Here is a 24,827-nt window from a genome sequence, read left to right as displayed (position 1 = left end):
TGCAGGGGCTGCCTATTTTGACAGCAGAAACAGCATACCCCCCCCCCCCCCCCTTTATTCATCTTTAGGGCCACAAATCATACCCTAGAAAGCACTTGTGTCTATTTCTATTTCAAACAGAAACGGACTGTCATCACCCCCTCCCTATCTCTAATCGGTTTGAACAACGACCACATGCGTGTGTCCTCAGACTCCTCACTGTGTCTGCGCTGCGGTGATGATGCTGTCGCGGTGATGATGCTGTCGCGGTGATGATGCTGCGTCGAGTAGAGGCTACTATAGGCTTGCTACTGTGTAGGCTATAGGCTACATTGCTTGCTGTATAGTGCAATTGAACCGGTTGTCAACTCAACAGACCGGCCAGGAGGATGGTCATCTTTGCTGCTCCTTTCGGATCATGTAGATTTATAATTATAGGCCTATGCGGCACACTGAGCATTCTGACGAGTTTCATTCATCTCGTGTAAGCAGAGCGGCTCACAACCTCAGCCTGACGACCCAAAAGTAGAGGTTTTTATTTGACGAAATTACGAATGACGATCAACTAATATTGAATTGGTCTTGACATTGTTGTCTCCGCTATACACCGTGTTCATCATGTTACAGCTGGGAGATGAGCTGCTGTATTTTTCGGTGCTGTTTCTGCTGGTGCTGTTGGGGACACGGAGCGCCCTGGGCGCGTCCGCCAGCACTGCGTCCCTGTACGTGTTTGTCGTGATGTTTCGGTTCCCTCAGGTTCCATCGGATCAAGCCAGCCGGGTACTGCGGCCCAATGGCGCATTGAGCGCCGTGCCCGTGTTGGCGCGATGCGCCGGCAGTCACGATGCTCCAGAAAACACAATTGCAGCAATCAGAGAGGTGAGGTAGGCAGAGACCGAGAGTGATGCGGACATTCTGTTATTCTTATAATTATGATGAGCCACTGTGGAAATTATTATTTTATTATTACAACAATATACCACTATCCATAGGCTACTTGTAGCTCTGGTCCATAGTAGCCTGATTATCAGACTGTAGCTGCAGTCTTAATTAGAGTATGGCTGCAGTCCACTAAGAGAGTGGGCGGGGTCTTTGGGCTGGATCCAGGCTAGGTCCATAGCTCTAATGCCGTTGCATTAGAGCTATGGCACAGCGCTATAGGCTATATAGGCCTATACTTGACGCATAGATATTTAGCCAATATAAAAAAATAATGATGCCACTATAGCTATAAGCTATAGTGTTTTTCTGGATTTATTCTCTTAGCTTTTGTATTGACCTGTAGGCTATACCTTCCTTGGACTGTACCATTCTGCAATCTGTTAATAGCATTTTCAATCAATCAATCTATATAAGTCCCCCACCGTCCTCCCTCCCTCTCTCCCTCTCTCTCCCTCTCTCTCTCTCTCTCTCTCTCTCTCTCAGAAATCAATACAATTCAAATGGTTACATTGCCAAAGCAAAAGTGGAACAAAACATTCAAAAAAAATTATATTATATACAATTAAAAGAGAATAAAGAAACATTCTCTAACATTTCAACTTAGAGAATAATACGGTATGTAGGAATGTTTGAAACAAATGGCAGCAATATTTCAATGTTTTGCATTCACTTGGTATAAAATCTCTCTCTCTCTCCCCTCCCCTTTCTCTCTCTCAGGCCAGTAGGAACGGGGCCACTGGGGTAGAGTTGGACCTGGGCTTCACGGCCGATGGCGTGCCGGTGCTGATGCAAGATGAGACGGTGGACCGCACCACCAATGGCTCTGGAGCGGTCAGCAAGCTGCAGCTGGCCCAGCTCAGGAGGCTGGACGCTGCAGCCCGCCACAGGCTGAGGTATAACCTGCTTCTGAAGCAGTCAGACAACGCCGGTGGTGGAAATTAACTAAGTACATTTACTTAAGTTCTGTACTTAAGTACAATTTTGAGGTACCCGGTATTTGTACTTTAATTATTTCCAATTTCCAGTTTCCAGTTCCACTTTTACTTCTACTCCACTACATCTCTTGAAATATTATACTTCTACTCCACTACATTTATTTGAAAACTTTAGTTACTAGATTTTCATTATTCATTATTATTTAAAAAAAAATAAACATGCATTACCCGCTTCAGCCCTATATACATTTTGGCCATTTGAAAATAGCCAATCTACAAGCTCACTATAGTTTAAGTTTAGGCATGGTGCTAAATCTAAATGTTTGTTCCTTTGCCTTTGTAAATGTATTTAAAGGTTTTTGTTTTCTTCTTCTTCAGTCAGCCGGTCCAGTATAGCACATTTATTTTGTACTTTTATTCAGGCAGGAATAAGCGACATACAAAACACAGGTCTTCTTCTGTCGTATGTCCTTAGACCTTCAGCTCCGTTGCAGCAAGCCAGTCCAGTGTGGCATTGTCTAGGAGGTCAATTAACCCACGATCACCATTCGGTGGCCGGTATATGGGGCAGCTGGTCAGCACGTGTTCCACAGTCTGTAATGGGTCCCCACATTCGCAGTGGGCACTTTCTGTGAGACCCCATTTCTGCATTGCTGCACCAAAACGTCCGACACACCTGTCCTCAGGCGAAAAAACACAGGTGTAATCAATAGTATGCGATTGAAACACAGAGGATATGGCAGGCTCAATAAGCAGACAAGAGTCAAATGACACAAAGCAATGACAACTCCTCTTTAAGGTTTGCTGACATTAATGTATACAAATAATGATCTGTCTGCAGACATTTCCCAGCAGAATGGGACATTTTGGGGGAAATGAAGGAAGGAAGGAAGGACAAGCAAAACTCTGTTGTGAGAATGAACAGGAGTTAACTTTAGTAGAGAGACATTACGTCCAATACAGCAGACCCATAGAAATTTGGGGTGCATGTGTTTGGTCCGAAGTATTAACAGTCCTACAGTCATGAGTCCGACACCCTATCCAAAACCCAACCCTAAAACTAACCTCACAGGAAGTCACGGGTGAGTTTTAACCCGCCACGGGTTAGTTGTAACCTGCCATGCATGTCGGGAGCCACAAGTGAGTTTTAACCCGCAGCACGGGTTAGTTGTAACCGGCAGCGCATGTTAGGAGAAATGGTGTTAGTATGTTTAACAAGCATGTATGTCTAACAAAATGTAGCATGCTTATTATGTACTTCCCTTGCCTGCAGGGATAAATTCAGTGGAGAAAAGGTTCCCACTCTGCAGGAGGCCATCAAGGAATGCATCAAACATCAGCTGACCATCTTTTTTGATGTGAAAGATGACCCTGATAAGGTACTACATTAATGTACAATGATGACCGGGCATGCAGCACTTTTCAGAATACAGTGGGGCTGGTGATTTATTTACTAGATGACTACTTGTGATGTAAGAGAAATTATGGTACTTAAAAGCCAGCTGTTAGACACTAAACCAACAGACATTCTCCCTGCGGAACGGATCACAAAGTCTCAGCTGTCTACAACAGTTGTTCTACTTCTAAGTGGAATTTCACTAGCCTCCTCCTAGCCATGTGCCTCACTCACGGTTCCTCTCGTGTTACCAAACACATTTTCATAATCAGCCTATTTGTGCTTGGACAAAAACGGAAGCCTTGTCTGTGAAGTGATAACGTTTTTCCATTATCTTGTGTTTGGCCAGGCTGCCTCAGCACTCAGCGAGATGTATAAGAAGTACCCTGTCCTTTATAACTCAAGCATCGTTTGCTCCTTTGAACCCAAAGTCATCTACAAGGTGGGTTTGCTATAGTTAAAGCCCTTGGCCTTCATCCACAGGAAATTAAAACGATTAACAGTTCACAAACACACAGCCAGTGGAGGGGGGGGGGGGGGGGGGGGGGGTATCACTGTTAACTCTTACAGGTTGGTCGGGGCGCCCTGTTCAGCATGGAGCATAACTGGGAGGGTCACACCCGTACAAGCCATTTGGAACCCACTCAAGGACACTTTGAAGCCCACTGGTGTAGCAGAGTGTTTCCAGTGTAGTGAGCCGACATGCACAATTGCAGCACCCTGACTCATGGAACATGGCATGTGTGTGCATATATTTTGTGGCCATATATTATGCCCATTGGCATAATTACAAATTGTGAGAAAATGGCAAAACAAAAAAGAAACACACAAAAACATCCAATTGTTGCATGTAATAGCACAATGGTTTCATCCACCTAATCTGGTGACACCATGACCTTCTGAACTTTGCTGTGTCGTGTCTCTCAGATGCGTCAGGCTGACCCCAAGGTCGTCACCGCCCTGGCCCACCGGCCCTGGAGTCTGAGTCGCCACATCGACGGCACGCCGCGCTCACTGTCGTCGTGGAGTCAGTTCTGCACGGCGGTTCTGGACGTGCTGCTGGACTGGGCCCACCACCACCTGCTGTGGCGCCTGTGCGGCATCTCTGCCTTCCTCGTGCAGAAGGACTTCATCTCACTGTAGGTGCAGGGCTGGGTGTGGGATGATGATCAGTGGTGGGAGAAAAAACCCAATACTCCAATGTTTTACTCAAGTAAACGTATTAATACTGCAATGTAGAACTATGCTCCATTACAAGTAGAAGAAGTGCCGGAATTCAAAATGTACTTGAGTAAAAGTGCAAAAGTGTTGGCATCAAAATGTACTGAAAGTACCAAAGGTATAAAGTACTCACTATGCAGAATGTCCAATTTCAGGTTTTAAAATGTATAAAGATAGCAGATCTACAAGCTCACAATGCGTATTGTGAGCTTGTAGATCGGCTATTTTCAAAATATTTTGGAGTAGAAGAATGAGATACTGAACAATGGAAATACTATTTAGTTCCTTTCCACCATTGCGAGCATAGCCTGAGCTAATGTGTTAGGTTTCTGGTCTAGAGGGGCGGGTCACGGCTGAGATTTTCACACGCCCTGATTGGATCTCACCGATCTGTCCGTCAACCCCGGCCCCTCTCCCCCCCCAGTGCAGCGCTACGACACATCATTTGGAGCGACGCCCACCCGGAAGGGTTGACTCCCACTTCTAGCCCAGAGCGGCCAATGCGTTTCCTCAGGCTTTCATTTTTTGCGCCGACGAAAATGAAAGCCTGGGTACCGAGGCTATTGCAATTATTGCGACCACTATGGGTGACGACCTTGGGGTCTCATATTCTGTGTTTATTTCAGTTATTAGTCACCTAAACATTTGACTGCCACTTGTACTTAACCGTTAACTTGTACGTTAACGTAATGCGTCCATATTTAGTCAATTTGACCTGATCTGTGCATGGTCCGCTCTTTTTCCAAATCACTTCACCGAAGAAGATAGATTGCAAGATATCTGCAAGCTCACAATCGCGTGGCATTGCGACACTGCGATATTTTCCCCAGAATAGGGATGATAGGTTTCAAACGTGTTTTGAAATGCATCTGTGTCACCTTAGCTTTTAACCACTTTAACCATTATTTTAAACTTTAGCTATTGAAAAATAGCAGATATACATTCTAGATCTGCTATTTTTGAAAAATCGTGAAAATGTGTGCAAATCTTTGAATATACAGTATATTCTTTCACAGCGAACGTTTTTAACTCATATCTTTGCTTCAGGGGGGATCCCAGGAAACATATTTGGAGATGGGGTCGGCGGCCAAATACATTCTTAATTATTTTGAGAACCACTGGTTTTCAAAAAGCTGATTTAAGAAGACATTTGTAGAATCGACCTCAGTCATTCTTCATGGGTTAGTCATTCTTCTGTTCTCCTCTCCCTCTCTCCTGCTTCTGTATTCCCATCTCCTCTTCCACTGGTCTGGGCTGTCCTCCATCCATGAATGAATGAATGAATGAATGAATGAATGAATGAATGAATTCATCCTCTCCTCGTCATCCAGGGACTACGTCCATTACTGGGCAGAGCGAGGGGTGGAGGTGGTGGGCTGGACCGTCAACACAGCTGTGGAAAAGCAGTTCTACCAAGACATGCTCAAGATCTCCTACATCACTGACAGCCTGCTGGAGGACTGTGACCCCCGCTACTGAACACACACACACACACACACACACACACACACACACACACACACACACACACACACACACACACACACACACACACACACACACACACACACACACACACACACACACACACACAAACATAGCTGGTAAGGCACTACTTAGATGATACATTTATAATCAAAAGGACCCGGCTTTAGATCATTGCATAATATGAATTAGTCTAAGAGGTAAAACGCACAGCTGGCAGGAACACAGATCAAAGAGTGTGTTTCCCCTTTAACTACTTAAGCCCTATTTTTATACTTTCCCAATTTTTTTGAAAACCTCCGCCAGACATGCCAAGAATAGGGACACTAACCTACATTAACAGGCATGGGCCTTTGAAGGAGAAATCCACACCAAAACACATATACCCTGAATCAGCCTATAATCCTGTCCCAACATCCATGTTGGCCGTGTACTCACACATGCACTGTTTGTCACCCTCGAGCTGCCGTTCATACAGAACCCAGCGATAGAGTTTAGAATTAAGGCCCTGGGTTCTGAGTGAGTACCTGAACACTATTAATAGATAATTCGTGGGAAGAGTGAAAAAAAGGTTTGGAGCTACTAAAATTCCCGCATTAGAATGAAGACAACTAGCTTTCCACCATTCTAGCTGCATTTTACTGTGGGAGGGGTGGGGGAAATGGAGAGCATCTATGAAACAATTCAAGGCCAACATGTATGTTGGGACAGGGTTATAGGCTGACTCAGGCTGTTTTGGTGTGGATTTCTCCTTTATAAGGTTCAATGTTCTCCTATCACTGCCACCATGCAGCGATAACTCAGGCTCCCCTGGACCAAGGCTTCGGATTACACTAGTACTACCTTAAAGAAACATCTTCTACCTACTGCACTGCTCTTTGACAAGCCTTTATTGGTGCATCTTTTAAAGTGACAACAGAACTCATTCCACTGCTATAATGAAGCTATTAAACTCATTTATTTGTAGAACACATTTGAACAAGAAGACATATATCAATCAAAATTCTACGCTTTGTTATTTTTAAGTATGTGGTTAAGATCATGTAGTTGAGAAAATAAACATTTCCCATCCTTACTTGCGTGTGTGTACGGTTTGTTTCAGAAGCCATTGTGCCCCTGAACTAATACTTGTCTCGCTGTAGTATCCCCACCCCCCCCCCCCCCCACACACACACGCACGCACGCACGCACGCACGCACGCACGCACGCACGCACGCACACACACACACACACACACACACACACACACACACACACACACACACACACACACACACACACAAACTGTTTTATAATAATGCCACTCAATGTAAAAATCAGTAGGCTATCAGATTCACACATTGGCAAACAGGCACAGAGAAATTAGAACATCATCTGGACTGAAAAGGAAATGCAGTGTCCTGAAGACAATGTTAGGGTTAGGGTGGGGGGGGGGGTATAACAAGTAGCAGCTGCTATTTTAAAATTGCTATCATACAAATTCATTAACTACTATAGTACTCCCATCGCGACGCACCATGAGCTTGTAGATTAGCTATTTTCAAATGGCCGAAATATATGGCTGAAGTGGTTAATGTATGTTTATATTAATAATCAAAGTAACTAGTAACTAAAGAAAGTACAATATTTGCCTCTGAGATGTAGTGGAGTAAAAGTAAAAGTACTGGAAATTGGAAATGCTCACATAAAGTAGAAAAAAACCCCTCAAACCTTTACCTACGTACAGTACTTAAGTAAATGTACTTGTCGTCTTAGGCTATACTTTCCACCACTGGTTATGAATATGGCTTTAAATGGGGTGTTTACTTTCAGCATAGACAGTAAACTGATAAAAGGACACCTGCTAGTTTTTTTTCTGGAGGCCCCTATAGCTGGGAAAGCCAGTTCATGAATCCACCCCAGTTCATGGAGGTGTTTGCGGTTGAAATATTAACAGTGTAGTAGCCTATTGTGTTTATGACTGTAATGTATACATTGTCCACACCATGTTTGTTGCATAAACACATTATTAACAGTAGCCTAACGTTCGGGCAGGTGGCTGCTGAAAGTAATAATGCTCCACTGCACTTTTGTCACTAGAGGTCGCTCTTTAACTCCGAGAGTGTAGGCTACTACTAATGGGATCAAAAAATGGTTCCATTTTAGTACTCTCTCGGGGTTTAAATGAACACTGAGGATTTGACTGCGTGTGTGTGTACTGGACCTTAGTGGACGCTGTCTCTTTAACACGCAGAGGGAGGCGTGTTGGGACGTCGAGACAAGTGTGTGGTTCGTTTTTTTTGACCCGTTCAATGTCTTGTGAATGACAGACAGACACGGTGTCGGACGCTTCGGGACCAAAAGTTTATACCACCACCGCGTTGTGACGATCAGGGGCAAAGCAACACTAAACAACAACAACAACAACAACAACAACAACAAACAGACAGACACAAACAAACCTCCCGGGACTGCGGACCTCTATATGGAGTGGCTGATTTTACGCCGAGCAGAGGACAGCAGCACACCATCGCTCCATTTGTATTATTATGGGTTGTGTATATAAGCTGCATGTTAACGCACTGGACTTATTAGGTTGAATTTGAAATGAAAGTGTTTGACTTCTGAAGCTGTTGACTTTGGACATATGAGTTATTTACATACATTTTTAATTTAAAGTGGACTTTAATTTACATTTGTTGGCCTACCTCAAACTATATTGGCTGTAATTTACATTTAACTGTAGGGTGCACTGAAGCTTTTTTGGGACACTTTTTGGAGTATATTCAGTTTACGTGGATTTTGGACACGCATGATGTACACAATTACAAAAGGACCCAGCAAACTTGTCACCCAGCGACGAACAGGTGAGACTGCGTTTGTTACACAGTTAATAACTAAGATCTGAACACGCACAAGTTGACAGAGGCAACTTTCATGACTGTCATTATTATACAGATAGATACACGTGCATGAAACAACATACAACATAGGCGGTCGTAGTAGAATGCATAACTATACATTTATACATGTTTTTATTTCTATTTTCCCTTTCTCAAGGTCCCACTCAACCGATTGACAACAAAATAAACGACTTCAAGCTCAAACAAATACCCTTGTGTATGTCCGAGTAAGTATAGGAGATACTGAACTTTCGGGGCAACTTAAAAACCTGTTCTACAGTAGGCTAGGCCCATATGTCTCCAACTCTCCATTATCCTAGAGATCACAGAGTGTAATGGCAAACTTATTCACATGCGCCCTGCTAGGCAGCAGTGCACGTCATCAGCCTGCTTCACACACAGACATGCATGGCCGATCATGGCAGAGTAGTAAATAGAAAAGGTCTACCAATTCTATCTAGCCTATCTATCTATATATACTGCACCTCCACGCTAGCCAAGTCTAGTCACAGTGCATGTCATTGAACATAGACTAAGGATGACCTTGTGGAGAGGCGAGGGAAGCACATGGCCCTTCATTCAGCTGTTAACAAATTGCAGCCTCATCCAACCAACCCTGCTCCAGTGCACTCCACTCCACTCACACCTAAAGGCAGCCTTGGGTGGGCGCTAAAGATCAGAGAGTCTTTTAAATGTATTTGAAAACTGATTTTTCAATATGTTTAAAAACTGTTATTACTAATTAACTGATCATTAGTAATATCAAGGGGCGGCAGGGGCTCAGGGGTAGAGTGGCCGGTAGAGAGGCTCAGGGGCTCAGGGGTAGAGTGGGCAGTATGGAGGCTCAGGGGCTCAGGGGTAGAGTGGGCAGTATGGAGGCTCAGGGGCTCAGGGGTAGAGTGGCCGGTAGAGAGGCTCAGGGGCTCAGGGGTAGAGTGGGCAGTATGGAGGCTCAGGGGCTCAGGGGTAGAGTGGGCAGTATGGAGGCTCAGGGGCTCAGGGGTAGAGTGGCCGGTAGAGAGGCTCAGGGGCTCAGGGGTAGAGTGGGCAGTATGGAGGCTCAGGGGCTCAGGGGTAGAGTGGGCAGTATGGAGGCTCAGGGGCTCAGGGGTAGAGTGGCCGGTAGAGAGGCTCAGGGGCTCAGGGGTAGAGTGGGCAGTATGGAGGCTCAGGGGCTCAGGGGTAGAGTGGGCAGTATGGAGGCTCAGGGGCTCAGGGGTAGAGTGGCCGGTAGAGAGGCTCAGGGGCTCAGGGGTAGAGTGGCTGGTATGGAGGCTCAGGGGTAGAGTGGCCGGTAGAGAGGCTCAGGGGCTCAGGGGTAGAGTGGCCGGTAGAGAGGCTCAGGGGCTATGGGGTAGAGTGGCCGGTAGAGAGGCTCAGTGGCTATGGGGTAGAGTGGCCGGTAGGGAGGCTCAGGGGTAGAGTGGCCGGTAGAGAGGCTCAGGGGCTATGGGGTAGAGTGGCCGGTAGAGAGGCTCAGTGGCTATGGGGTAGAGTGGCCGGTAGGGAGGCTCAGGGGTAGAGTGGCCGGTAGAGAGGCTCAGGGGCTATGGGGTAGAGTGGCCAGTAGAGAGGCTCAGGGGCTCAGGGGTAGAGTGGCCAGTAGAGAGGCTCAGGGGCTCAGGGGTAGAGTGGCCGGTAGAGATGCTCAGGGGCTCAGGGGTAGAGTGGCCGGTAGAGAGGCTCAGGGGCTCAGGGGTAGAGTGGCCGGTAGAGATGCTCAGGGGCTCAGGGGTAGAGTGGCCGGTAGAGAGGCTCAGGGGCTCAGGGGTAGAGTGGCCGGTAGAGAGACTCAGGGGTAGAGTGGCCGGTAGAGAGACTCAGGGGCTATGGGGTAGAGTGGCCGGTAGAGAGGCTCAGGGGTAGAGTGGCCGGTAGGGAGGCCAGATGGGAAACGTGAAATGTTAAGCACTTTGGATTAAAGCACTATAGAAATGCACAACAGCAGGAGCCAACAGAAGTCACACTGCAGTATTTACGGTGTGTTATTTGTTGTATTATCATCAAAACATAGACATAATGAGCCCTGTTTTGTCTTATTGTCTTATTGTCTTGTGCTCCGTCCGTCAGCCTCCCCGCACCGAAGATCGTGTTCAACCGGCTGAATGGTAGGAAGTACCACCAGCCATCAGCTCCAGCCCTGCAGAGAGACAGCCAGCCAGAGGAGAGCGGCACGCCGGCACACGAGGAGAACGTCAAGTTCGTCTACGAAGGTAAATGAACAGTCTGACTGGAAATACGAGTAGGCTTAATGCTGCTGCGATGTGAGAGCTTATTCTGAGCACAGTCAACACACACAGTGCATGTGTTTGGTCCGACGCAGTCCTATAGTCATGAGTCCGACACCCTACCCAAAATCCAACCCTAAACCTAACCTCACAGGAAGCCACGGGTTAGTTTTAACCTGCCACGGGTTAGTTGTAACCTGGTTAGTTTTAGTTGTAACCTGCCACGCATGTCGGGAGCCACGGGTTCGTTATAACCTACCACGGGTTAGTTGTAACCTGCCACGCATGTCGGGAGCCACGGGTTAGTTTTAACCTGTTACGGGTTAGTTTTAACCTGCCACGGGTTAGTGGTAACTGGCAGCACATGTCGACAGTGTTGTCAAACTAATGCCTGTCGGACTGTTAGTATGTCTAACAAACGTATGCACCCCGTCAATCCACACACCTTTAACCATTTAAAGCTTAGAGTTGGCTCTGTATACTTAGACTGCTTTTTTTCTCTGCAAAAAAATAACGACGCATTGTGATAATATATAAATTAAAATCACACCCGTGTGAAGTGAGGGGCGCTCTAATCATCGTACATCATCAAGAATGATGGTCCCTCATTGGCCAAGGGGTGGCCATCGACCTACCCAGCCTATTTGCTCAGACACATATGACGTAAATTATCCATTCATTGTCAATGGCATTTAATGTTTGTGTTCAGACATAATCTACACTATAGCTGTTTATAGGAGGGGCTAGCACCCCTCAAAAAAAGAAAATATGGATGCTGGGGTTTTCAAGTGGTTAAGAGTCTATTTTAGCTACCTCATTGGCTGAGTTACAGTAACTACTAGCGGTTTTAATCACTATCTGGGTTCTAGAATAAACAATGGCACCTCTCCCCTGCCCCCACCACCCCTCATGTTGTCTCTGTCCCAATGGCTGTGACGTGACCCCTCCCAGCCCTGGCGTGCTGCACAGCTGCTCTGCATGTCACTGATAGCATGATCACCGCTAGCAGCCCCATGCGCTCAACACACGCCCAGTGGTGTAAAGTAACCAAGTACTTAAGTACTGCCCTTAAGGACCATTTTGAGGTATTTGTACTTTACTTGAGTATTTCTGATTTCCAATACTTTTACTTCTACCCCACTACACCTCAGAGGCAAATGTTGTACTTTTACTCCACTGCATTTATTTGAAAACTTTAGTTACTTTGTAGATTTTGTTTATTGTTACAAAACATACATTACCCACTTCAGCCCTATTTGAAAATAGCCGATCTTCAAGCTCACAATGTGTCGCGATGTGACGCATTGTGAGCTTGTAGATCTGGTATTTTCAAAAGATGTGAAAATTTTAAACGGGACATTCTGCATAATGAGTACTTTCTACTTTTGGTACTTTAAGTACATGTTGATGCCAATACTTCCACAATACTTCCACCATTGCACACGCCACCACATACTGTACGCTCTACTGTACAACTTTGTGGCCTACGGGAGGCCCACGTGGCAGTGAGGCAAACCAACCTTTTGACCCTAATGTGCACCAACCGATCACCTCTGGGAAAGAGGCACGGTCATTGGCTGTCCACGGAGTGCAAACACAACAAAGGAAAAAGCGGAGAGAATAGAGGTTTTGCTGTGTCTGCATGAAACAAACTCCACTCCCTGACCCAGTTTTTGCTTTCCGCTCGTCCTTTTTAGCATTCAGAGAGTCACTCTGCAGGCAACTATATGCGACTTCTTTTCGTCTCTGGTATTCCTGGTGACCCTGCCTGCTGTGTCACGAGTTGTCGTTGTTGAAGGTCTGCCATGGCCGCCCATAAACAGCTTAAACAACCTTGTTGAGGGAGGACAAGGACAAAAAGCAAGGCCCAACTCCTGCTATGCAGGCTGTTTAATGCTGCAGCTCAGAGAATTGAATGATTGTTGTTTTTCCACACTATGCACTGGATGCAGGCTCTCTTCTCTTTCTCAGTCCTCCTCTCTGTGTGTCTAAGAACTATACGCCCCTTAGTTTGCTGTTTTATCTACGAAACCTTGTCCTGTGAAAACAGCCCATTCCGTGACCTAAAATAACCGTGTTACCTCTTGACTTTTATAAAAGTCTCGCGCTAGTGCCAGGTGCCTGCAGATAAGAAGTCAGTCCCATTCGGTTTATGGCCTCTGGATATACACACACACGCCCGCCCCCACACACGTGACAGTTGACGTGTTTGCAGGGTGCATGATTTGAAATACAAACATTCGACAGGGGTGGGTGACCTTAGTATCAGTTTACGTAGTGGACTTTTAACAGGTTAACACTATAGGTCAGACCTGGTATAGGACGCTATGGGGTAGATTAAGTGCCCCTCGGGGCACAGGTCTCCGCCAGGGCAGGTCAGGTTGTGGCCTCCTGGTGGCGCTATAATAGGCCAATGTGAAAAGGGTGCCATTTCTTCTTACACCTTGGATGGCAATTGGCAAATCCACTGGTTGGTGGAACTATAACAGGCCAATGTGAAAAGGGTGGGATATATTCCTCAGCCTAGTAGGAAAGTCTGTGAAAGATTACACGCAAATTGCACGCTTGTGTTTTGCGTTCATGATTTGAGGCTTTTTGTTCAAAACGGGCCAATCCTGCAAACTTTGAAAGCCAATGTTAGCCAATTAGGATGGAATATGAAATATCGGACAGATCCGTCTTGGACACATGACTATAGAGATAGTGTGTAACGATTTGCGATCTCCAGGCCGTTCTGGGAAATTTGGGGCAGAGGTTCATCGTTGACATCCAGGGTGTGTGCAAAATCTGGCATCGACTGGGTTAACGATGCTGGAGATTAGCTGGCAACAGACGGACGGACACACACACTCACACACACACACGGACGGAGTGCAAAACATTCAACCCCCCCCTTCCTTTTTTCCCCTCCTTGTACATACAGTGTTTTATTTTGTCCTGTGATGATATAGATTTTTTTCTTTTTTACCTTGATGATTTTGAATTTTGTTGTTATTGTTCATGTCATGTCTATGAATTGATTGCCTAGGGCCTAAATGGAAACAAGACCGCAATGACTTTTTTTTGTGCTGCTATCCCTTTTGGACGGATAGATGGATAGATAGATAGATGGATGGATGGATGGATGGATAGATAGATAGATAGATAGATAGATAGATAGATAGATAGAATTTGTCCTCTGCATTCTACCCTTCCTAAGTATTTGGAGCAGTGGCCGCCATTCATATGGCATCCATGGAGCAGTAGGGGTTAAGTGTCTTGCTCAGGGACACTTGGGCGAGCCAGGGGTCGACCTTCCATTTCCCAGCCTCTCTACCAATGGTGGAAAAAGTACTCGAATGTTTTACTTAAATAAAAGTATCAATACTGTAGGTAGTATTCTGACTTTTTAGTCAGAATTCAAAATGTACAAAAGTATTGCCATCAAAATGTACATACAGTACCAAAAGTAGAAAGTACTCAATGCAGAATGTCCCGTTTCAAGTCTTCCAATGTATACAAATATTTTGAAAATAGCCGAACTACAAGTGCTCACATCGCGACGCATTGTGAGCTTGTAGATCGGCTATTTTCAAATGGCCAAAATGTACAGTATATAGTGCTGAAGTGGTTAATGTATGTTTTGTAATAAGAATCAAAGTAACTAGTAACTAAAGTTTTCAAATAAATGTAGTGGAGTAAAAGTACAATATTTGCCTCTGAGATGTAGAGGAGTAGAAGAAAAGGTATTGGGAATTGGAATTGGAATGTACTTTCCACCACTGCTCTCTACCCACTCATCTATGACCGCCCTAGCATAATAGCCCTCCCATATAGCCTTCACCGTGGGTTAATATACATATTGATCATTGATTCTGATTCATCATTTACATCCCTATTGGTCATACAATACTATACACTATTAACAATCAGGACATGGGCATCATTTCTTTGAAAAGTCCAACACAAACTCATTTGATCAAAAACAAAAAACATGGTAAACTTGAATGCTCTCTGGGCTCTATATAGACACCATGGCAGAATATTTGACGACGGTGACTAACAAACTGAGAACATTTTTAACAATGTACAGCCACTACAGAAAGACCAGCAAACCTGGCTGCCCAGTGTCAAGAGGCGAGCTTCACTCTTAAATGTTTTTTTTTTTGTGGCTTTCGCCTTTATTTTATATTTTCTTATGGAGGGACAGACAGTAGGCTGACAGGAAATGGGGAGAGAGATGGGGGGATGACATGCAGTAAAGGCCGTCGGGATCGGGAGTCGAACGCGGCACACTACCAGACTGGATTACCAGCCAAGGTGCCTGGACCGCTGAGCCACGGCCCAGGCGGGAGCTTCACTCTTGACCACCTGTATTAAGACACAAGAAATGAAAAGGGTGAAACCCAGGCAATCATTGTTGGGTGAGAAAGCTGACTGTTCAACAGTCAATAACAATGATCAACTCTAGTCAAAAAGTTCTCAAATACTAACCAGAAATGGTTAAGTAATGTATGCAGGCCCAACCAAGGGAGTCCTCATTTCGCTTTGAGGCTGTTTACAAATGAGCTGCGTTCTGACAGACTAAACCCCAGCACATACCAGAGCCATACACGCCGTGGCTGCGTTCTGACAGACTAAACCCCAGCACATACCAGAGCCATACACGCCGTGTGCTGCGTTCTGACAGACTAAACCCCAGCACATACCAGAGCCATACACGCTGTGGCTGCGTTCTGACAGACTAAACCCCAGCACATACCAGAGCCATACACTTAATGAGCTGCGTTCTGACAGACTAAACCCCAGAATGAGCTGCGTTCTGACAGACTAAACCCCAGCACATACCAGAGCCATACACGCCATGGCTGCGTTCTGACAGACTAAACCCCAGCACATACCAGAGCCATACACGCCGTGGCTGCGTTCTGACAGACTAAACCCCAGCACATACCAGAGCCATAAACGCCGTGGCTGCGTTCTGACAGACTAAACCCCAGCACATACCAGAGCCATACACGCTGTGGCTGCGTTCTGACAGACTAAACCCCAGCACATACCAGAGCCATACACTTAATGAGCTGCGTTCTGACAGACTAAACCCCAGAATGAGCTGCGTTCTGACAGACTAAACCCCAGCACATACCAGAGCCATACACGCCGTGGCTGCGTTCTGACAAGACTAAACCCCAGAATGAGCTGCGTTCTGACAGACTAAACCCCAGCACATACCAGAGCCATACACGCCGTGGCAGCGTTCTGACAGACTAAACCCCAGCACATACCAGAGCCATACACGCCGTGGCTGCGTTCTGACAGACTGAACCCCAGCACATGTAATGCTTGTAGATTGTCAAGTGGTTAACATGTTATAACGTAGAAAGTGTTCAAACAAGGCTATGTTCAACAACAAAGTTTTGTCCAACTTTGATTGTTAGAATGCCACTTCTCCAGTAAAGCTCTGAATAAACCACTAGTGTATGGTGCATAAAAGTCCAACTTTGGATATAACTACTCTAGCAATAAAACACATGTCCCTGCGCACAATCGTAGCACTAAAGGTTTTCAAAGATATACCTGCCAGACGAGTAGGATACAAAGGCTGAAAGGCATGCATTTACATTCCAATGGGTGATTGAGGGTCGCGCTCTACCGCAACGGCCAATCTCTAATAGTTCTCAGGTCTTGTTTTTGTCCTCTCTTTTTTCTCATTGTATGGATTTTGGCCAGGCAGAACATGGATTTGTGCAGGCGGACGCCTGTCCTCGCCTTATTGTAGATACGCCTCTGGTCCAATGTAGTCTCTAGGAGACGTTTTGTGTCTTCGGGAGTCTTCTGGATGGTCCCGAACCTCGGGACCAAGCAGGTGACGAACCAAACATGATTGGGTACCGGGCCGGCCAGGTACCAGGTACCCATTAAATTAATACAATTTTGGTTCTCCCTATCGGTTCCTAAAGACGCGCAGAGTCACACGCTATTTATTTATTATTTTCCTTGCCTTTTTATCCTATCCTTGACATTGTTTACAGTCGATATATAGTATTGTAGTAGGAGTAGTAAGAGGTAAATACAGAATAGATAATAATAAAAAAAAGAAAACATGCAGCTCAGTATCCACAAATGGCTCAATTGTTAAATAAATGAATTAAGGAAAGGATGTTAGTCTATTCATATGTCTTAAATTAAAAGCTTAAAAGAATGAAAGCTTTTTGTTAAACATTTGACCATATTTAAGTTATTTTATACCATTTTTGAACCGAAATGGGGAAACGTTAGGAACCGGAATCGATGAGCAGAACCGGAATCGGTAACAGACTCATAAAAATCCTAACGATACCCATTCCTAATTCCTATACACCGTCGGAGACTCTGCCAGTCGTCAAATTATTGGCTCAGAAATGCAAGAAAAACAAAAACATCTCCATGAATTGAAGGCTTAATTCAAGGCTTCAGTCAATCCACCTTCATACACACCTTATTTGAAAGTTTTCCCCCAATCAATTGGAGGAAAATGGGCTGTATTATATTGCATATTGTATTGTAATTATGAAGTGGCAGAAATGAATTGAATTGTTGTGTTATGGCTTTTATAATTACTACATTATTCCCCAAATTAATTATTATATTCAGATCTTTGGTGATACATTTCTTTCAATGGTTCATCATGCCCAGTTCATACAGTATGTTTTATTGATAATTTCACCTTGTCAAGCCACTACAATATCGTTGAACCCTATACTATAACATCTGATCATGTCAGATGTGAACTATATGCAGTGGTTATCTGTGGGATCAGGTGAGTCCTTGAGGGAGATTAACCACTTTAACCCATACCTATACTTCATAGTGAATTAAGGGTTAAGATTAAATTGGGAAATCCAAATACTTGTGGACTGTGGTAGCATCATGTGTGATAGGCTTTTGAAAAAAAGATTATCAAAGATCATTTGCCAAGATAAATAGACATGTCATTATTTACACTGACACAATTCTATCCTGGGAGTGAGCCAAAACAGAATCCATAAAGACAGGTAATTTGGCACAAAACATCGTGGTTGCAGTGGAGACAAGAATATTATGTCTCAATCATTGGTTCCAAAACGTTCAAAGACCCCAATTACTCTGAGTGTACAAATGGAACCAAATGCTACTCTGAAATCTGGAAATCATCTTTTCAAATGGGTGGCCTACTGTGTATCCATTTGGGCAACGCTGTGCCAGCAGGCACTATTACTTGACAACCCTTGATGGCACCTGTCCTGTTGACCCCTGACAACCACGTGTGACAATGTCATTCTGTTTGCTTTGTCAGCCTGGCAGGAGGTCATGCAACAGGTGGAAGAGGAGCCCAGCCAGGGCCCAGAGGGGGCCCAAAGACCTGTCTACTACACGGAGACCACCCCCAGCCCTCACATGGACAGTAAGTCATGTTCTTCGTTGTTATGTTTGTATGTGCTGTAACCACATGAAACCTAGGGCCTTTATTCCGGGGCAACTGTTTGGCGAAAATTGCTGATCTACAAGCTTACAATGCTTCGTGTTGCGACGCGCTGTGAGCATGTAGATCGGCTATTATTGCCAAATTTGGTGTAGAGGGAAAAAGGAAGGGGCCTAGTACAGCATATAGACCCATGGGGCACCCCGGTAAACAAAGTATGTAGGGTTTAAGTGATTAAGCCCCTTGTACACAGTCCATTTTATTTGCATGACAAATATACTAAACAAACTGTACGTGTACGCTTCTCTATGACTTGCCACACCCACTCCGAAATGGCTGGCTGATGTGTGGCTGTCCGATCTTGTTTCTTTTGGATGCGTAAGATGCAATAAAAATGAACCTGGCCCGGACTAGGCTGCTGAGCCAGCCTGACAGCGTGCCGCGAGTTCGACTCCCATTCCCGACGGCCTTTGCCGTGTGTCTTCCCCCCATCTCTTTCCCCATTTCCTGTCAGATTACTTATCTATCAATAAAGGCAGAAAAAGCCAAAAAATATCACACCTGTGTGAAGTGAGGGGCGCTAATATATTAAAGTCTAACTCATGTTGATTCGGTGATGTAATGGTGATGTAAAACAAACGGTGCAAACACAAACATTAAACACCATTAACAATAAAGAGACAATATGACATAAATGACACATTATGACGTACATTTTCCCTTAATTGTCAATGCGTTTACAAAACAAACATTGAACTAAAGACACACCTGTAGCGCCCCTCAAATATATCTTAAATTTTTTTTTACCTGGGATCCACATGGGAAAGGCATCTCAGACTTCATGTGACCATCCTGTGACGTCTAGTCATCATCTTTTGGTGTCAGTGGTCTATGACGTATCTAGGACGTATGACTCCAGATTTGGGCAATGTTACAGCTGGATAAGGGCCCCACTGACTTCCATCCATTATAAAATGAAAGCGAAATATTTCTCCGGACACAAAGAAAGACACACAGAACCTTTCATAGACCTAGAACCTCTTGAAGAGGCATGCATCAGGCTCAATGTGCAAGGTCCTTCAGTTTGCTTCACTGTAACCTTCAATCTGCTCGTAGCTATTTCAATATCAACACTTTTAATTAGCCATTAGTCTGCTTTGTCTCATTATATTTAGATAAATGATTCTGTATCATGGTCACCATTGAGAAATGTAGTTGGATATTGCTGTCATTCTGTCTCCACAACAACCTGGATGTTGTGTGCCAAATTTACCCATCTCTATTGATTCTGTTTTGGATCATTCCCAGGATAGACTTACATGTACACAGTACAGGACATGTCTATTTATCTTGGCAAATAACATTTGGCAATCTTTTTTTTTAATCTATATAAATTTAGCATGCTACCACATGATTCTATCACAGTCAGTCTAAGTATTTGGAATCGCCAACTTAATCCAGTATCCAAGTGATACTGATATGATACTGACATCAAGTGTACATTTGTAATTAAAAAGTTTCCAAAATTAGATAACGTTTGGCAAAAGTGACGCTTTACTCTTGTTTGTGGAACAATTAACCTATTTAGAACTGAGGCCGACTATAAAAACGCCTTCCTAAAAACGTTTCCTAACCTCAGTTTTCTGAAAAACATCCCCAGCTTGAAAGGTATAACACGTATAGGTGTTCCAGGTCTAAAATCATTCATTAGAATGACAACGCTATTAATTACAAAAAGTAATTTGTAAAAGTAACATTACTTCCCCAATAATGCAACCCCACTTGGTCGGGGGAGTTATTGGCCACAGATTGGACAAAAAAAAGTGTATTTGTTAATATAAGTTCCAGGTTGCAACTTTAATATACTGTATGTATTATAGACGGGGAGCCAGCCATCCAAAATTTGAGAAGACCTGTGATGTCATGACATACTTTTTATTTGTATTTTTTCTATTCACTTGGTCATTAAGGTATACAAAAATGGCCATAACTTTTTTTCGCAATGTTTCCGGCAGAGCAGACCTCTCATTCTGTAGACCTTAATGACCAAGTGAATAGAAAAAACACAAATAAAAAGTATGTCATGACATCACAGGTTATTCCTTAACCGTTGAGCTTTTGGGCCTGTGGCTCCCTGGCTATTAAGGTCATTTCAGATGGGAATCATGTGATGCAGACGTTGTCGCCCTGATCAACGACAGGTCTGCTCCAGGTCTCCTCATGAGGGGCATGACTCGCGCTGCGTAAAAAAAAAAGAAGCTCAACACAATCCGGGTGTAGTCACAAAATGAGCACGTGCGTAACAATTTCACGGGACCGCGCCCACGTAAATACACTTGCGTTGTTGCCCCTCAACTTCTATGCACGTCCAAAATAAACTCGCGCCCCTCATTGAAGATGAATTACTAGGCGTGTCAGTCACTCCATGTCTGAAAAGACCTTTAGTGATGAATATTCATTTTCGTTATTGGTAAAAAGGTAAAACTATATGAAAAACGTATGGATGTTTCCTTGTCTCTGTATCTGTTGATCATTTCTGTTTCCTCTTTATAGGCTTTGTGCCGATAGACCTGGACGAGTGGTGGGCTCAGCGCTTCTTGGCCAACATAGACAAGCTATCCTGAGTGGATTCTCCGGGGAGGGGGGGGGGGGGGGGGCTGTTGGCCTGATGGGGGGCCAGAAGTCTAGGGCTGAGACGAGGGGGGAGTGGAAGCCTGGTAGCAACAGGGGTGGTGATGTGGTACAAATGGAACGGGCAGCGCTGGGCCGCTGGCATCGTAGCACCGCAGAGACTGGCTTCCCTTGAACTCTAACCTTTTTTTAGCCTTTTTAAACTATTGCACATGTGACACTACTACAAACACCTTGTCATGTGACACTATACAGCACCCTGTCTGGGACAGACGGCAGCACACTGGAACGTTATACGTTTCTCTGATGAGATCCTGGCCTGTGAGAGGATGTCGGCTATACTGCTTTAAAATACAGTAAAATTGTGTTTTCAAGAAGTCCTGTGTGTGTGTCTGTGTCTCTTTTACTCAAGGTTGCAGTCTAGAGCTGTCATTTAGATTAGTTTTTTCACTAGTTTGCCTGGGACGCGAACTAGTGAAAATATTCGATGTACAAGCTCACAACGCGGCGCGAAACAGCTATTTTTCTTCTTAAACATCTGCTTTCAAATTTATGGAATTTCTTTGATTCTTCTTTGATTTCTTCATGCAATGAAATCATTGCATTTGTTTTGAATTCACGAAAAATGTAGATGTTTTGGGGGAATGTGTTTGGAAAATGTTTTTGAAATAATAATTAAAAACAAAAAGTAAGATACCAAAAATATAGGGACAGAATACAGAATACATGAATGAACGATGCCTGTAATAACGACTATTCGTCATCTCATCTGGCTACCCGGTCTCACCCAAACGTGGTGAAATAGCACAGAATTGCAATTCCGTACATAGATGCCTAGAAACCCTAAAATCCCTAAAAAGGATAAGAGGTAAGGGGTGGTGCAAGATGGAGCCTGCTGTCTCTACCCAACTTGAACCACCAGAGACATTTTCTCTCTGTTGAAGCCAATTGACTTGTCACAGTCTGAAGGGACACAGTCAGAGCTGAGACTTGAACCCACTGAGCCCCACACTGTGCTTGCTCGAACGTCTAGATAAACACCAGCACAACAAACAATAGACAAATCTCCTGTTATTTTATTTTACTTTTTTTATTTTTTGTATCAATGTTGTTACTCAAAGGAAAAGGGAGAAAGGACATGTTGTGGCGAGTAGCAAGTAGCTCAGTGAGTTAGCACACTGGCTACATGGTCTGGAGGTTTTGGAATAAAACCACACTCAAGTCTTTACTTTCCACACCGATTTCCAGAATAACTACTTAAAAACAAAAAAAGCACAGGGCTATAGTAAAAACATAGATGGCCAGCTCAAGTCTGAGAAGAAAGGGGGGGGGGGGGGGGGGAATAGACAATCCATTACAAGATATATATTACAATATTTGATCTAGATTACAATGATATAGTAGTACTATAGTAGCATGCAAGGTTGTGCTATTGCCATTGAGTATGCATTGGGCATTTAAGTTAAATAACTCAAATTTCCATTAAGAAAAAATTATGAAAATCATGATAAAATAGCATACTAGAGTTCATGGTTTTTGACGATGAAGAAAAAAACCAATGGAAATCATGAAAAATCACACCCATGTGAAGTGACTCCGTGTGGGGGTCCCCGGAAGTTCCAGACCCACAGGAACGCAGTTCCGGTGAGCAGCCCGCGTCCGAAATGGTTGAGAAATGACAGAGTTACCGTGTGGGGGACCCCATGGGGTCCCTCTACTGTACTGTACTGTCACTGTACTGTACTGTCACACCTGAAATCATATATACAGTTAATGTGTGTGCGCACGCGTGTGTGTGTGTGTTAGGCTGCGCAACAGTGACACTTGGTTGTAAAAACCAACCAAACGCAATTTCCGTGCTCGGACAGACCCAGCCAGGGACAGACACAGCCAGCCAGCCAACCAGCCAGCAACCCACGGATACAAATAGCTCCGTAAGGGAATGGTTGCACCACTCAAAGTTTGTTTTTTGACGACATACTATAGTATGTTGTTTTTCATGATATAATAAATATGAAAATATATAAAGCTACATGACAACATACTATATATTACTAATGATTATCTTTGTAGATCAAATTAGGTTGATTGTACTAGGATAATTTTTTTCAGCAATTCTCTGTTGAAGCCATTTGACTTGTCACAATCAAAAGGGACACAATGTCAGAGCCAGGACTTGAACCTGTGGCCTCCTGATTCACAGGTAGGCTCTTTGCCAGTGAGCCACTGGGCTTGCTGTGTACAAAAAGCCACATAATGACAAAAGAGCCAGAGGTGTGTTTCCTTTGTGGTTCATAAACATTCGAATGTCTAAACAACAGCACAACAAACGATAGACAAATCTCCTGTTATTTTATTTTTTGTATCAATGTTGTTACTCAAAGGTAAAGGAAGACTGTGTTATGGCATGTAGCAAGTGGCTGGGTGTGTTAGGAAGCTGCCTACATTATCTGAAGGTTGTGGCTTCAAACCCCACTCAATTCTTTACTTTCAAGAGCGATCTCCAACAACTTCAATGGCAGGCTTAGGCTGTGAGGCACTGCTAGAATAGCCTTCAGTTAATAAAGCTGAATAACTCTAGCATTAGACTTTAGGGAGACTGGGATTTGAACATGAACTCTCTGTGCTGAGAGTCTGTCTGATCATCAGCCCCTACTACACCATCACTCAGTAACAACTGTCTCTTCGTACTGTTCTGAAGCGACCTTTTGTATGTTAGACTTCAGTTAGTAAAGTTGAAAGAATCGAGTCTTGAAAACAGAATCACATTCATCAAATGCTTTGAGAGCTGTTCAAGAGTTGTTTTGTACGTTAGTGTAACACCCAGGAATCGAACCCAAGGCCCCCGCACGGAAGGCCAACATCTTAAGCACTAAGCCAAAGCAGTTTCCTATGGCTGAGGGGAGATATGAGACTTTTGAGATCATCAGGCTGAGGCTGTGAGGCACTGCTACAACAGCCTTCAGTAAATACAGCTCTACATGTTCAAATCCCTGTTCTCCTATAGTATAATGCTGGAGTGTTTCAACTTTACTCACTGAAAGCCAACACACACAATTACCAGGAGACTTTGGATGAGAGTGTCTGACTCAGGGGTGCCCACAAGGTAGATTGTGATCTACCAGTAGATCACACAGGCTGTGCAGGTAGAACACATGACATGGCCCCTAAAAATATACAATTAAAAATAAATAATAAACTATTTTTGGCATCTGCCACACATTAAGGTGACTGCACTTGATTGATCGACATCAAAAAGGGCAGCGCAAACCCACAATGCAACAGGCCTACCGTGTTTTCAAAAGTGTTGCACAAACATCAATATTAAAAAAAGGAAAAGAAGTGCATTTGTATTTTCAGCAATGGGATAATATATGTATATATTTTTGGTGGGTAGGTTGAGCTGGTCATTTTGAAAGTAGCTCTCAAGTCTAGAAAGTGCATGTGCCCATGGTCAAAAATGATGAAAAACGAGGATTTGAAAGAAAGACGAAAATCACTCCGAGACCATGGGCTATAGCCCATCGTCTCGGAGTCATTTTCATCTTTTTTGTCAAATCCTCAAAAATGATGGAAAACGGCATGCTATAGTATGCCGTACGAGACCATGGGCTATAGCCCATCGTCTCGGAGTGATTTTCGTCTTTTTTTCAAATCCTCAAAAATGATGGAAAACGGCATGCTATAGTAGTCCTACAGGGGTGCCCA

General features: G+C 44.2%; 2 protein-coding genes across 2 annotated transcripts; both read left to right on the top strand.

The window, feature by feature from the left end:
* Positions 1–597: 597 nt before the first annotated feature.
* On the top strand, positions 598–5,952 carry LOC306937315 (glycerophosphodiester phosphodiesterase 1-like; the record flags this gene model as incomplete). Its single annotated transcript, XM_079520991.1, has 6 exons — positions 598–858; positions 1,639–1,814; positions 3,130–3,235; positions 3,602–3,694; positions 4,180–4,391; positions 5,805–5,952. The coding sequence occupies 6 exons, from the start codon at positions 598–600 to the stop codon at positions 5,950–5,952; spliced, it is 996 nt and encodes a 331-aa protein (XP_079377117.1).
* Positions 5,953–8,272: 2,320 nt separating this feature from the next.
* On the top strand, positions 8,273–21,496 carry LOC306937316 (MAPK regulated corepressor interacting protein 2-like). Its single transcript, XM_079520992.1, has 5 exons — positions 8,273–8,804; positions 8,998–9,067; positions 10,911–11,053; positions 18,363–18,470; positions 21,042–21,496. The coding sequence occupies exons 1-5, from the start codon at positions 8,750–8,752 to the stop codon at positions 21,110–21,112; spliced, it is 447 nt and encodes a 148-aa protein (XP_079377118.1). The 5' UTR covers positions 8,273–8,749; the 3' UTR covers positions 21,113–21,496.
* The last annotated feature ends 3,331 nt before the right edge of the window (positions 21,497–24,827 follow it).

The sequence above is a fragment of the Electrona antarctica genome, assembly GCF_951216825.1.
Source record: "Electrona antarctica genome assembly, chromosome: 14".
Lineage (NCBI taxonomy): Eukaryota > Metazoa > Chordata > Actinopteri > Myctophiformes > Myctophidae > Electrona > Electrona antarctica.
Note: the sequence above shows the minus strand (reverse complement) of the source record. Positions and strands in the feature narration are given on the sequence as shown.

Excerpts from the sequence above, each read along its gene's own strand:
- LOC306937316 (XM_079520992.1), top strand. The coding sequence starts at position 8,750 with ATGATGTACACAATTACAAAAGGACCCAGCAAACTTGTCACCCAGCGA. Across the intron at positions 9,068-10,910 it reads ATACCCTTGTGTATGTCCGA|CCTCCCCGCACCGAAGATCG; the intron begins GTAAGTATAGGA and ends TCCGTCCGTCAG. Across the intron at positions 18,471-21,041 it reads CCCCAGCCCTCACATGGACA|GCTTTGTGCCGATAGACCTG; the intron begins GTAAGTCATGTT and ends TCCTCTTTATAG.